Raw genomic sequence first — 14,535 nt, 5'->3', positions numbered from 1 at the left:
TTGTAAACAAACTACAGCCCCAACAAGGTAACTAAGTTCTAAGACCTTGATTAAAGTTTATTAAGAGCTTGAATCTCTTAGGGTGGCCAAACATTTGCATGATACTATTTTTCCTCCACTGTTCTGACATTATATTGGATACCCATGGATGCCCAGAAACAACAAATACTAGAGCACAAACACCATCGACTGTAGACGTACACACTATAGTATGCATGATTTATGTGTGTTTATAAAAGATGTACCAAGTATGAAAAATGATTAAGACCCACAGTGGTTGATGCTGGATAAGGAGTGAAAAACATGTTCATAATCACTGCAAGTCACTATGAAACTCTCACAGGGGATGTCAACAAAGTCATTTATAGGTACTGGTGCCAAATAGAACTGGGTTAAATCAGTTAGATGAATGTCTTTGAATGTGACCCCACTGAACAATGCCGCATTGAACTATGAGTTCCACACACTGGTGATGAGGGATGTTGGGGACAGGTGTTGCAATGTGAGGCAACTCACCCTGGATCACATGCATTATTCATTAAAATAACAAACAGTCGAGACAGTCGAGGGCAGTGCAGACTGCTAAGACAGTAAGGGCAGGAAGTCGTATATGTGTCGAAATGAGCTAAAAACATGATGGAATATGTACTGTTAGCTACGCCTACATAGACTGCAATAGCCATTTTAAACCCTTTATTATTATGCATGGTAGGGAACAGAACAGTACTTCCTTGCTGTTGTTCAGGGTTGCTGCACTTGGGAATTGTGAATAGCGCTCCCATATTGCAGCGCCCCTGGAGCACATTTTGGGCCTTGCTCAGGAGCACAAAGGCAGCAGACAGCCAATGGAGCAACATCTCTCACAGTTCTTACTCACTGTACACAAAGAGGTAGATAACAAAAGGACCCCCACAACATCCAGTCGTACAAGCACACTCCTCGTTCTGAATGTTGTCTTCACACCACATGCCGTCCCTGTCTGACATCTGTTACATTAGCCTACTTTGCGTACTGTGAACAGATATGCCTGTTCACACTGGCAGGGTAAGGCGGTGCGGAGCACATGCCTCTGTTTTGTTCCTGAAATGGGCAGACGCATCGGGCAGCCAGCGTCACATCTCCTCTCTCTCCCCGTTTCTGCTAATACAACTGTGACTGTGTGGAGCCCGGGCCCCTCCTGCACAGGAGTAAATAGGATTTCCTCTCTCCCCCGCACCATGGGAGGCTGATGAAGGAGCCGTGGCTGGCTGCGTTTGTGCCGCTGCGGAGGTGATTAAGGATGATGGTGATTTATGAGAGAGCAGCAGCCTCCTCCAGATGGAGGGACGGTTCCTGTTTAACCCGACGCCACCTGCCCACGTTCATCTTAAAGGGACACATCCCCCAGAAATGCCAATGCCATAACTAATTGCTACAAACTGCAGTTGGGATACAATGTCCACCACATGTCCAAATCTTTGTGGACACCCCTTCTAATAAATGAATTCAGCTACTTTAAGTTGCACCGAATGCTGACACTGATAAGCATGAACCTATTAGCAACAGGTCTAGTTCCAGAGGTGGGCTATAGAGGTGTATACAGCCCCCCCCCCTCCATTGAGCTGTGGAGCAGTGGAACTGTGTTCTCAGGAATGATGGATGGTGCTCCATCCAGTACTTTTGGGATGTGTTTAGGAGTTGGGGATGAGGTTGGGTGATGATCATCCAAAATCCTGACCTCACTAACGCTCTTGATGCTGACTGCAATCAGATCCTCAAAATCATATGATATAAGTATAGCTACTATTAAGGCTAATAACACAAAGTATACATCAGGCATATACACAGTCTCAGTACCACTATGATTTACCATATATGCATCTAAATGTATCCAAAGATTTGCCTGTGTCTGTGTGTTTGGTGCTCGATTTGGACGAAAGACGTTCGTGTAATAGCCAGGGCTTTACGGCTGAATCCAAATAGCTGAGGGACACTACTTTTCTTTAGTGCTTTATTTGACATTTACTGATCTGGTGGTCATGTGGATCCACATGCCAGTCAGCTCTGCCTGTACATTTAGTCAGCCCCATTTACCAACATCTTCCTAAGACTTCTCTTAAAATTCCTATGCTCTTATAATGATGAATCCTATTGTCCTTGTAAACCAAACAAATCCCAAATAAGAAAACACTGTCAGAATCTTCATAAAAACGGCGTAAGCATGGTTTAGGAAGAAATTATGAAGAAAAATTATATAAAGAGGTTCCTTCCACCAGCCACCCAAAGAAACCAAAGAAACATTTGAGCATCCACTGAGGTTCTATATAGAAGCACTGCACTTAGTACAGCCCTTGAAGAACCCTCAGTACCTCATCACCTCCCCCACGCTCACCTGAGGTTTCTGCACCTGGTGCTTCCCTTGGCCAAATGCAATGCTGCACACCTGTCTCTCTCCCTCTCTCTCTATGTAACACATACAACATGTCTGGTACGATGGAGCGCTTGGGACGTCCTGTAGAAGAGCACATAAGGACCTGCTCTGATGGCTAGTGTTTACAACAATGCATTACCACAGGAGCCTGGCTTCCATGACAAGCTGTGAAAGGTCATGCGCAGAAGAAGAAGAAGAGGAGGAGAGACAAAGAGGAGGCCGTGAAAGAAAGAGAGAGAGAGAGAGACAGAGAGAGAGGCGGGAGGCTTATGTAAGGTTTTCGCAGTGCACAGCGAATGCCAGGCATTCTCACAGACCAAAGCTGAGAGAGGGAATTACAGGGAGGGAGGAAAACAGGAAGACTGAGGGCAAGAGGGGGGAAGAAATGAGGGAGGAGGAGAAGAAAGGTGAGCCAAGAGGGGGGGGGGGGAGAGAGAGAGAGAGAGAGAGAGAGAGAGAGAGAGAGAGAGAGAGAGAGAGAGAGAGAGAAGGGTAGCTAATTTGGGTGGGGCTCGGTTTCCAAGCAGAGACGACACTGCACTCTCTCCCTCTCCACCCTCCTCCGCCCCCTCAGTAACGCCTGCGCGAGCGGGAGGAGGAAGCTAACAGGCTAACTCATTACCATCATTGTCACCTATTCAGGCAAGCACGCGCGCGCGCGCACACACACACACACACACGGTTAAAACAGCCGTTCAGACTTCAAACGAAAGTGAGTGGGAATGGCGGTGCGGTGTGTGTGTGTGTGTGTGGTGGGGGGTACAATTCCCGGCTGACTCATACTCTGGCACGCCTGTCATGGCACTCCAACCTTGCCCTGGTCGTGTGTGCTTCCCCTCCGCGCCCACCCACACCACCCCCAACACTACAGTACCGAACTTCACCTCAGAAATGCCACCGCATGCCTCGCGAAGGCCCCGAACGACGTCGCTGCCACCCCTGCTCGCACGCGCACCCAATAACCTCTGCTGTCATCTCGGCTCTCGTAAAATAACGGCTCTTCAGAGCGAGAGAGGGCGCGCGGGGAACTGTCCCCGGCTCGCGGCGGACATTTGGTATTGCATCCGCGCAACGGGAGCAGCAGCATCTGCTTTCATTAAGAAAAAGATGCGAAACTCAGCTGGCGGAGGCGCTGAGGTGGATTTGCATAGCATTTGCAAAGAGCACATCTCTGCTGGCTTCAGCAAAACCGCTCTTTAATACGAAGAACCCGCGAGGCAGGGCATGCTTATGCTGCTTTATTGTTCGCTTTCCTGCTATGCTGTGAAAACACAGCAGTCTCCACTGCACAAGCACCAAAGTGGGCCAAAGGATGATCATTTATTTCGGAAATTTTACTAAAACAATTTTAAAAACATGTATTCTTCTAATGTATGCATATGTATTTCCAGTTACATACAGTAAACTACACAAAGCCCCTCACACTAAGCTGCACATGGCTCACATAGTGACATAGGGTAAAAACGCACGTTTTCTTCTTAGCAGATGTGGCCGATGATCAGGACACCAATGCTCCTTCTTTAGAGAAGTTCTGGGTCTATGAAGCTAACTTTGCTAACTTCGCTAACAAACACTAGAAGCCCACAGTAGGGTGATGGAAGCCATATTTTGGTTTTCAAAAAGACACTTGGGACATGCTGGGGTCCACCATGGTGGTTGGCCAGCATGCCAGCGTTCAAAACACAACACACATTGGTGTTTTTTGTTTCTTTGTGTTTTCTAAAGCAGGATTTAACATTATTTTAATGGTTTCTTACCAACATTAGCCACATAGCAGCAGCGCTAAACTAAAGAACCAAAACTGGGCATCGATCACGTCTTGGCTGATCACCCACATCCGGTATAAGCAGACAATTGTACATTTCTTTGTCTGATATATGGTGGATGGTTCTACTTTGACTTAAACCAGTATCAAATAACAATCATTGAGATATTGCATCTATGTGGGTTTGCTGGCACACAAAATCTATAATCCAGAGAACTAATGGAGGCAAGGTGTGCAAAATGGTGTCATGAAGGTCCGATGAACTGTCGAGCTCTTCTGATTATTACAAATAGCAACGGGGGTCACCTAAGGACAAGGTCTATTTATGTCTTTTGAGCGTTCATCAAACAGAACTGGACTCCATGCTTGTTGAGACGGTCGATCAAGGTTGTTCTTGCAAATGCAGACCCTGGAGTGTACACACCACCCCTGTTAAAACAAAAGACAAGCTTTTCATTTTTGACCATCAGCCACATAAACAACATCCATCACTACAGAACCCATTTCAGTCATATTGTGCTTCGAGTCATAAAGTGGATGGAAGGACATACATGTTTGGGAGGAACTGCGGCTCGTTGAGCAGAGTGATGGCTGCCTGCACCATGGTGATTGGCGTGGCAACGTAACCAGGCTCTGTAGAGCAAGGCAACAGTAACCAGGGTCAAACAATCTTCAGAACAATTGGTGTAACAAAACACATTTGATTTTATTGAAGCAATAATACAACAAAAATAAACATACCTGGGCCTTTTATCTGTGTGGTGATGGCAGCATCCGGCTTGCCCTGTGAGGGATCCCAGCCATCTGAGTAGCCTTCTCCAAAGAACGAAAGGCAAAAAGAGGTTCCTTCCATCTGTAATGAGACGGAAATACGGACTGTTAAAACAGCATCCCCTCTGGTAACGGTCAGCTCTTTTGTGGAGGACAAAATGTAATATAGAAGATAATGCAGTGATATTTAGGATGAAAATGACGTGCCTGCTTCTTCGATGGTCCAGCTTTGGAGAACACGCCAAAGGAGAAAATCTCTGGAAACTAGAAATAAACAACAACATTAATAACTCGAGCCACAATTTAACACCTCCAAGTCTAGTATGTTCACGTCTCCAAATTAGGGATGATACAGTTTCACATCGTCACAGTTTCATGATACCACTGTATTAAAGCACCTGGTGAAAAATGGGTTTTAGGTGGTTAGTTCCATATGCTGGTAACCTTATAGATAGCAGATGCGAAAAAAGAATGACTGAGCTGCTGAAGTACCATAAGTTTAGGTCATTTATGGTCAGAAATGCTATGATCTCTGAGTGTGGCTGCCTCTGTGTGTGATATTACTGGGTAGCAAAGCAGTATGTTTTATACAACTACAAAACAGTGAATTTGCTCAATTAGAGAAAGCTCATTGTGGCTAGTTAGTGGGACTGCACAATAGTGAACTCTATCTAGTGAAGTTTGGGCCTTTAGGAGCTCACTCACACTAACTGCTAGAAGTTAAGATGGACGTTTGTAGTTTGTGGGATAATCGGCAAAACACAGCAATACGTACCTGAATTAGTACACTCCTGCCAATACTGAATTTGGTCATGAGCCAAAACATCAGGCCTGCAAAGAGGGTCTTCAACACAGAGAATGCTCCACCGATACAAACATAGGCAGCATACTGAACCTGAGAGTGAAATTACAAAGAGAAATTACCATCACTTCTAAAGAATAGCCAACAAGGGAGCACGCACAGCTTTCTACTGGTGTCGACTGTGTAGCAGCCTAAATTCCCTTAACAAGGCCTTCAGTTCAGATGAATGCATCACCTGAGTAAGTATCACCCATGCAGAAGACTGCGAAATAGCATAACCACACACAATGCATTTGATGCCTTTTTGTCTTCACGTACATTACATGAACAAAGGTTTTGGGTCTGAGAGTGAGGAATGGAAGTCTGGACCTGGTGAGTCATTTCTTTGAGGTTTGTAAGGAGTTAAATACAATCAATCTATAGTTTTAGTCATCAGCAAGATGAGCGCTCAGTCAGCAGCCTCACAAGCTTACTGACATCACTCCCAACCACCTCTAAAGAGATACGAGAGAACAGAGCTGAATCACAAGGGGCATGAATCATGCACAGCATCTGATCTCTCCATACAACCCTTTACTCTCGATAATAGGTGAAGAGGACCAGTCTAAGAATATGTTAGATAGTGGACAGAGTAGTGGAGGTGAGTGAACACTTTATTAACAGGTAGTACAGCAGGTCAGGAGAGGGTCACCTAGTGAAAGGTAAAAGTGGCCCAAAATCTGTGTGGCAAATAAATGTCTTAATCATAAATCATGTGAAATGCAATTAACAGAAATCCAATTTTCCTGTGAAGAAATGTATTTATTTATTTTTATCTAAGTAAAAATAGACTCAGGTGATTACAGATGATTAGGACATGGTTAGAGAAGATTCTGGAGGAGCTATTAACTCGTATTAACTTCATCATATCACAATGGCCAGATCCAAAAAGCTCCCTGAGGCCTTCAGAAAGAAGGTTGTAGATGCAGAGGAGTCTGGGAAGGGATTTAAAAACATTGCCAGGTCAGGCTGTCCTAGCAGGCCAACAACAGACCATAAAATGTGTAAAGAAGTCTCCAACAGTCCTGAAATATCATTGCAGGATCTACAGGTAGCTCTTACCACAGTCGATGTCAATGTATGGCATCTACCATCAGAAAGAGACAAATTTGGTTTTTATGTATATGCATACATGCATAAGCTAATGTTTAATGTGTCTACGTCTGTATTGTACATGTGGGTGAATGATAGGGCAGTCGAGAAGCAACATAGCTGAAGCTAATGTCAGTGAATTAGTAGGCTCACAGGGGACTGCTGGTGCTCCTGGTGCAGGTAGCGCTGGGTCCTCCTCACCACTGAGGGGTCAGAACCCATGAAGGGAATGGAATACTGCTCGATCTCTTTACTGTAGAAAAGAGAACCTCTACAAAACACAAGAGAACACACACAAAACACCAGAGCCATATTCATATATACAGTATACTATGCAAGTGACACCAGCAAACAGTGTTACAAATTGTTTGATTTATCATTTAAATTAGTACAGTATCAGTTGATTACTACTAAAATATATACTACAAAAAACACTTAAGTCTTTGATGGACTCTTTATCAGACATGGTTAAACTTAATACCTCTTTTTAATGGCAGCTCCCACAACAGGCAGAGGTTTATGACCAAACTTCTTCCTCAGGCTTCTGAGACTAGTGCTGTCTGCAAAGCCAAAGATGGCGGACTGCCACGTTGCGTCATGGCCACAACCCCCCTGATGAAGAAGGCAGACAGCTGAAGATCAGCCAAATGTTCTGCGTGCCTCAAGCCAGGACAAATCACTGGACCCAATTCAAACAACCTGCTATAAGTGCTTTATTAATCATAAAAAGCCAATGATTTATAAACAATTGGAGAAGGTGCCTATTAGTATTTTAGGTTTAACAATTTGTATAAAATACTTATTAATTGTTAAGATAATGGATTCTTGTCATGCTTAATAAATAAGAGAGCACAGCTGAAAATAATCAGTGTCTTGTCAAACTGCAATTTCCAAAATCCAGTGCAGGGCCCTGATGGCTTTACCAACATTCATACATTATTCACGAGCAGATGCAACTTGGAATTCTTGGATTCTCTTATATGACTAGTTTAATAGCAGATCAAATGAGATCTAGCTGGAAGCATCTTCATACAGAGTCATGCAAGAAGAGGTTCTGCTTTCAAACGTGAATTCCCTTAATCCACACCTGGCAAGCTGGCCTGGGTTAGAAATAGCTTTAGAGAAGCTCTCCGCTCACCTCTGGTCCCGTGCTGACGGTTAAAAAGCTCTCCACAGCAGTAAGGGTCCCTATTAGATAAAAATGTAGGTTAGCAAAGCAAGACACTGTATGCATTTGTCTTATTCACACACTAACCAGTTTAGCAAAAACACAACCATCAAGCAGGACTGATATCATATTGAGTAACGGTCAAAAGGTCAGCTAAAGTGCAACAGAAGGTACAGATGGTCCTAATTTTAACACACTGCATACAGCTGCACATCTTCTGCTAAGGAGTTGAGTAAAAAAATACACTGGATATCTATTAGTTTTATTTGAATTGTTTAAAATAACAATGACTAAGCAGAATAAGGATGATAAGGAATAGACAAATAAAGTTGTACTGAACCCCTTTATTCAGCACAAGTTTGCTTTTGGAGTTTTATACACAAGTGTTGGTGTTCTTTATTTCCTACTTGGGGTAATCAACCCTTGAGTAAGGCAATTGAGATGAGCTGCTGGTGGATATGAATAAATCTATGCATTTGCTAGATGCTTTGAGGAGAAATCTGGAACTCAACCTGAGCTAACTAGCTCAAGCAATACCCGAAACAAGAATTTCATGGGACTTTTTACTGCATTCAAATGTTACATTTTAGTTTCCTAAAATATAAAATTGCTTAGCCAGGGTCATGCCTACATGTATCTTGATTGGTTTTATAACAAAAATCTTCGCAGTGAATGAATGAAGAAGAAAAATGTGAGTGCACTGCACAGAACATACAGTGCCACAATCTATAGCTAGCTGCCCTGGGGTTGTTTATGTTGCCATGGCTAGGCTGCTGTCACTAAAATGCAGACACAGATCTGATCCGGCATAGAAGTAGAGATTGTCTATAATTTCTAACTTTTATTTGATTTATGAATGTATGATTTATTTTTTGCTTTAATCTGACTTTATTAATAATAAAGAAGTAAAATCTCACTGAGACATTTTTAATATTTGTAAATTAGTGGATTTAATAACTGAACACAGCAAATTCTTGTCGGTCATAAACAGGGAAGACACAACAACCATATGACCATTAGTTTTGGACACAGATGGAATACCCATGCAGTGAACACACACAGATTCACACTAGCGATCAAACATACACAGTAACTGTGCACATATGTGCCCAGAGCAATGGGCAGACATGGCTGCGGTGCCCAGGGAGCAGAGAGGGTGAAGGGCCTTGCTTAAAGGCCCAACAGTGGCAGCTTGCCGAGACTGGGTATGAAACCCAGAACCCTGTCGTCAATAGCAGGGCGCTCTAAATAGCCGGGCCACCATTGTTTCTTAATGCTCTGCAGCTTAACAAAATAGCAAAGAGCTCGCTCAGCTAGTTTTCAGTGACGTATAGACATGAGGCCAAAATGCAGAGAAAAGCTTTTCAATAATATCAGAATTAATGTGGACAGAACTCAAGATCTTTGCACAGCACCCTGTACTGTATGTCCATAGGTATTACATACCTGATGAGCCAAAACATTATGATTAATGCCTATATTCTGTCTGTCCCCAAAAAAAAGGTTCGATCTGCCAGATTAAGGACTCTACAAGATGTCTAAAGGCATTCTGTGGTATCTGGCACCAAGACAGTAGCAGTATATCTTTTAAGCCCTGTAAGTGGAAAGTCTGAGCTGCCGTGGACCGGTACTGTTGTTCCGGATGTTCAATCATACTAAGATCTGGGGAATTTTGTAGCCAGACTCTTCACCATTTAAATTGTTAACAAACAACGTGTGCAGTGTGTCAGGGGGTATTATTCCATTGGGAAAACCACTGCCATGAAGTGGTGTACCTAGTCCACAATTATGTTTATGGCATGTGTCAAATAGACATCTACATGAAAGCTTGGACCTCAGGTTTTCAATCAGAACCTCCACCATCAGCTTGTCTTTATGCCATATTGTGGGGTCACCACTTCCCCAGGTAAACAAAGCACAAGTATGTGACTATCCATGTGATTTCCCCCCCCCCAAAAAAAAACAATTGCTCCAAGGTCCAGACGGGGTGGCATTAATTGCCAATACCCTCTCACTGCCTTATATTTTGTCCTTCTTCTGACCACCATTGGTAGATACCTCCCCCACTGCTCCCCCACTATCAGCGTATATGCAAGTACCTTGATATGAGTTTTCAATGCCCTAAACGTAACCCAAAAAAGCTGTAATGTTGGTTATTACTCTTTCCCTCAGGTTTTCCTACAAAGACAGGACATTTTTCGAAGCAAAAAAGAAATTGTACATTATATGTACATATGAACACACACTCGCACACAACCTACCTTTGAACTGGCTTCTTGTGTAAAGCATGCCCATATCGGCTGGGATGGAGTCAAAGCCACAGCTACCAATGACATACACTCCCTCTTCCTGAGCTTTGCTGTGGTACTTCAGCTGCACCCCTTCTAAAAACTAAAAACATTTGCAACATCATCTGTTATCCGAGTTTACCTGTGTACACTCCCATAAAGATAAACAACAGTGTACAGTGTTTAATATGTAAACTGGAGAACAAACACCGGCATAAATAGCACACAGAAATAAAAAAAGCATGATGACTCTGCACTTGATAACACGATTTACCTGTGGTTCTCCACAGATGTCAATGTAGTGAGCCCCGTTGTCTATGCAGGCCTTCACCACCGGCTCTCCGTAGAACCTGTACTGGAAGGAGAGTGAGGCCAATCAAGACTTCCAATTGGATTCTGCACTCTGCAGATAGCAGGGTTCAGAGCAAACATCTTATTGACCATTTCAACCCCAGGACCCTTGGGAATGGAAACACTCTATAGACGTGTAAATTGCCCTCCTTCTCCAACGTGCAATGCAACTTACCGGCCCCACGCAATTCAGGACAACGACGCCTTGCTTGCACATGATTTCCAACGACTCAGGCTGAGCCACATCTGCCACAATGATCTCCACACTCCTCAGCTCTGGTTTACCTTGGGAACACTGAGGTGTTAGGACAGCTCAAGTCTATGCGCATTACGTCCATTACTAAGTCAGGGGAAACTAAACCATGCTTCATTACAAGGCCGATACAATTTGACAACAGTTAACATAGCCAACTCTCCAACCCAATGTCCTATTTGATTCTTTAAAGCAACATTACATGATATTTGACCATAAAATAACAGCTTTTAAATGATGTTGGTGCTTCCCTGATATGTAAGAAGCAGAAAGCATCGCTATCGTTGCTACTCCAGGCTCAGAACACTGCTTACTTTAGTACGTTTGCTTTCAGCGATGGTTCTGTTTCTCTCAAAAGTCTCTCAGAAAAAGGTGAGCAGATTCAAATATTATCTGTATCCACAGTGTATTTTATGACCTCCGGTTACTAGTTTTATAAACAGTATATTTAACCATCAGTATGACATTAAGGATTACCAAATATATACCCGTGTTAAAAACATTCATTTTAGAACATTCTGAAGGCTTTACTCAGTTCTTTGACTCACAACAATAGTGAAACCTTGTGGTGGTATAAAGACCTCGTGCAGACCTCGTATTCTCTAACTCTTAAAGAAACCCCCTTTTAGGAGGGGAGGGGGGGGGGGTTGAAATGATTGATGATAAAACATTATTACTGATTTACACATCATTGCTTAAGCCTTGCTTTAAATAAATGATCAGTATCCTGGCACTGAACTACTAATAATCACAACCTTTGTGGGACATCAGGCCTGGCTATTGTTCCAAACTGTAAAGCACAAGCCTCTGATTCTCCAAGAGGATGATAAAGCATGGTTCGTCAATCCAGGCAATTTGAAATGATCAGAGGATTGCGCAAATACTCTGTGCTCAGTCAATGACCGTCTATTCCCTCCCCCAATAATCCTATGATATAATCTCAATACAAAAAAATCTGCTCAAGCATTTTAATCCCTAATCTCTCTATGGCTGTCTGTTCAGACTTAGAAAAAGTGCATGTCCACAGAGCAATGATAGGCCTGGATTTACAAAGTGCTGCTCGATACTGATCAAATTAAACAGTACAATATTTTCCAAATATATCACGGGGTCACTGGAGTACCTTGTTATTACGGCATTAGTGATATAACCTATTATTTAGGTTTTATGGAGTTGAAACGGCATTTTCAAAACTATACAAAGCTCTTAGGAAATTGCATACTTTTGCTGTCCAATGAACAACGTATCTCCAAAATGAGCCAATGTAAAATAAGAGCTTATTCTAAGCAACACAACTCAAGCAATAAAATTCAACTAATCCGTTCAGAACTATTAGTGTAGAGAACAGCTACAATTAAAAATTATAAGCTATAATTAAAAAAAAAAAAAACAATTACATAGATTTCAGCTGCGATTTACTGCAGTTAACAGCCAGACCCTGCATACCATGAGGACAATGTAATCAATCACTCAATCAATAAATCAATGAATAAACCACAAACACAGTGAACCATAGTGTTAAACCCAGCCAGTGTGTGAGAAACACTTGTTTAAACACTAGGCAGCATTAATGTAAGCATATAGTTACACAAATTACAAGCCAGTGGTAGCAAAGAGGGCTATCTATGGCCCATTTCTATTTTTCTGTTTATTCTTTACATTGGGAGGGAGGGTAGTATGCTAAATTTCCATTACTTTTTTGTTTAGTTATTTATGCTTATTTACATATCGCTGCTGTCCAATGAAAAACATGTATCTCCATGGTTTGAACCCTGCAGCTGCTCTGTACCCTGTGTAAACCATTCTGAATGAATAGACCAACAAAAATGCTCTAAATCACTCGGCATAAACTCATTACGTTGCCTTCTCCTGTAAAGTCACCCTTTCACAGATGCACGTTTTTCATTGGACGGCGTCGATATGGGTTAGTTAGCATGAGGTATGCTTTGCATACAGTGTATTCTGTTTGCCATTATGAACGACTACAATAAGTTGGCTTGTACATTAGGCTTGCTACTCCATGCTTGTCAGTGTTTTTGGCCTGGAAGCAGAAAACAGTCTATCCTTTATGCCTCGGGTTTAGTTTCCCAGGCTGTTACTTTTTACTGCAATTTATGCTGATAATATAATTAGTGATTACATATGCTGTGTTTAATTAGAAAAAGAATTAGCTAAATAAAAGCAGTTTCACTCCTGGATTTATGAGTGTAGGTGTTCACGTCCCTGTTTCAAACAAAATGCATAGTGGATGTCCTTTACAGGTTTCTCAGTTATTCTGGAATCACCTACTGCTCCTTTAATCATTCTGGTTTAAATAAATAAATAAATAATAAAAACACCCTGCAAAAAAGCAGCAGTGTCCCAAACCTCACACTACCACGCCAAATCCTACATGGGTGCAGACAGTGCACGGCCATAGGAGTGCATTAACTAGCGGGGTATGTCTGGGACGCTGTAGTTGCCTATTGAACGCTGGTAATCTGGCCACCAGCACTACATTAACACCTCATAGTGGAAACACACTTCATGTTCCTTTGCATTCATGCAAATTAAAGCCATAAGTGCCATTAATATTCTATTTTACTAAAAAAAAAAAAAAAAGCGAGGGGGGGGGGGGATCTTAAGACAAACAGCCTGCAGCCCCAGCAGTCCAGCACGTACTGAGGTCTTGAGCAGCCTGATGCAGGACTCTCTCCAGCCTGCCGCGGTTTCTTCCAGCTATGGCCCATCTTAACGTCCCTCCAAGCCCTGCCGACGCCGCTCTCGCCACTTCCTCAAGCACAAACCGGCCCGTGAAGCCCGAAGCTCCGAACACGATTATATGATAGGGCCTCTCGCCTCGTGACCGCGAGCCCGTCGCCATCGAGGCCAGCCTTCCAGAGCCGGGTGGAGCTGAGAGGACGAGGAGAGGTTGATGCAGAATTCAGGGTGGAAACCGAGACGGAGTTTCACTCCATGCAGGACAGGGAAGTCAAATCGGATTACACACAACAAGCCCGCATGCTGGAACAGTCTACAAGCTGCTCAGCTGGTTATAGAGCGCCATCTAGAGGGGTGAGGTTACTATTGCAGCGCCCCTGTCCTGAATGGAAAGTGTTTGGTGTTTATATTCAAGCTACACTCCCAACTCTGAATTTCCACTGATTACATTTATTATATTAATAACTACACTTTATCTGACCCTTATTGGTGCTGGTATTATCTGCATTAAGCAATATCTGATTACCACCTAGTCATTTCTATCCTGTATTTCCATTCATCCATCATTTTTTACATTTTTTAAAGGTTTTCTGTATCAAAATTTAGATTTAGATGAACAATTTAGATGTTTATCAGCTATTAAAGGTCATAGAATGCATTTATTCAGTATTTTAAATTATTCTCCTATGTCTGAATACATACCAGTAGCTTTGGTCGGAGCAAAAAAAAAAAAACTCACTAAAAACAGGCTGTTTGTTTGTTTGTTTGTTTGTTTTGATGGTGGTAGTTGCTTCTGACCACGTCACAGCTTTGACTAGGCCTTGAAAAGCTTTCGCTTGTGGGTTGGGTGTATCCTCACCTCACTGAATGATTATGCTTCTGACTGTTTATCTATT

At 42.7% G+C, this 14,535-nt stretch overlaps 1 protein-coding gene across 1 annotated transcript; it reads right to left on the bottom strand.

Annotated features, from left to right (window-relative positions):
* Positions 1-3,643: 3,643 nt before the first annotated feature.
* Positions 3,644-13,922, bottom strand: sccpdhb (saccharopine dehydrogenase b). Its single transcript, XM_072681277.1, has 12 exons — positions 13,601-13,922; positions 10,862-10,971; positions 10,610-10,690; positions 10,309-10,438; positions 8,018-8,067; positions 7,361-7,491; positions 7,033-7,150; positions 5,722-5,841; positions 5,154-5,210; positions 4,917-5,028; positions 4,727-4,808; positions 3,644-4,604 (listed from the first exon to the last, which is right to left on the bottom strand). Exons 1-12 carry the CDS (start codon positions 13,800-13,802, stop codon positions 4,499-4,501), a joined length of 1,299 nt encoding a protein of 432 aa, XP_072537378.1. The 5' UTR covers positions 13,803-13,922; the 3' UTR covers positions 3,644-4,498.
* Between the last annotated feature and the right edge of the window lie 613 nt (positions 13,923-14,535).

The sequence above is a fragment of the Salminus brasiliensis genome, chromosome 1 (genome assembly GCF_030463535.1).
Source record: "Salminus brasiliensis chromosome 1, fSalBra1.hap2, whole genome shotgun sequence".
In the NCBI taxonomy this organism is placed as follows: domain Eukaryota; kingdom Metazoa; phylum Chordata; class Actinopteri; order Characiformes; family Bryconidae; genus Salminus; species Salminus brasiliensis.
This window is presented reverse-complemented; position numbering and strand designations above follow the sequence as displayed.

Coding starts and splice junctions, on each gene's coding strand:
- sccpdhb (XM_072681277.1), bottom strand. CDS start 13,802: ATGGCGACGGGCTCGCGGTCACGAGGCGAGAGGCCCTATCATATAATC. Junction 10,439..10,609: donor ACATCTGTGGAGAACCACAG/GTAAATCGTGTT, acceptor AAATGTTTTTAG/TTTTTAGAAGGGGTGCAGCT. Junction 5,842..7,032: donor AGGAGCACCAGCAGTCCCCT/GTGAGCCTACTA, acceptor TTTCACTCTCAG/GTTCAGTATGCTGCCTATGT.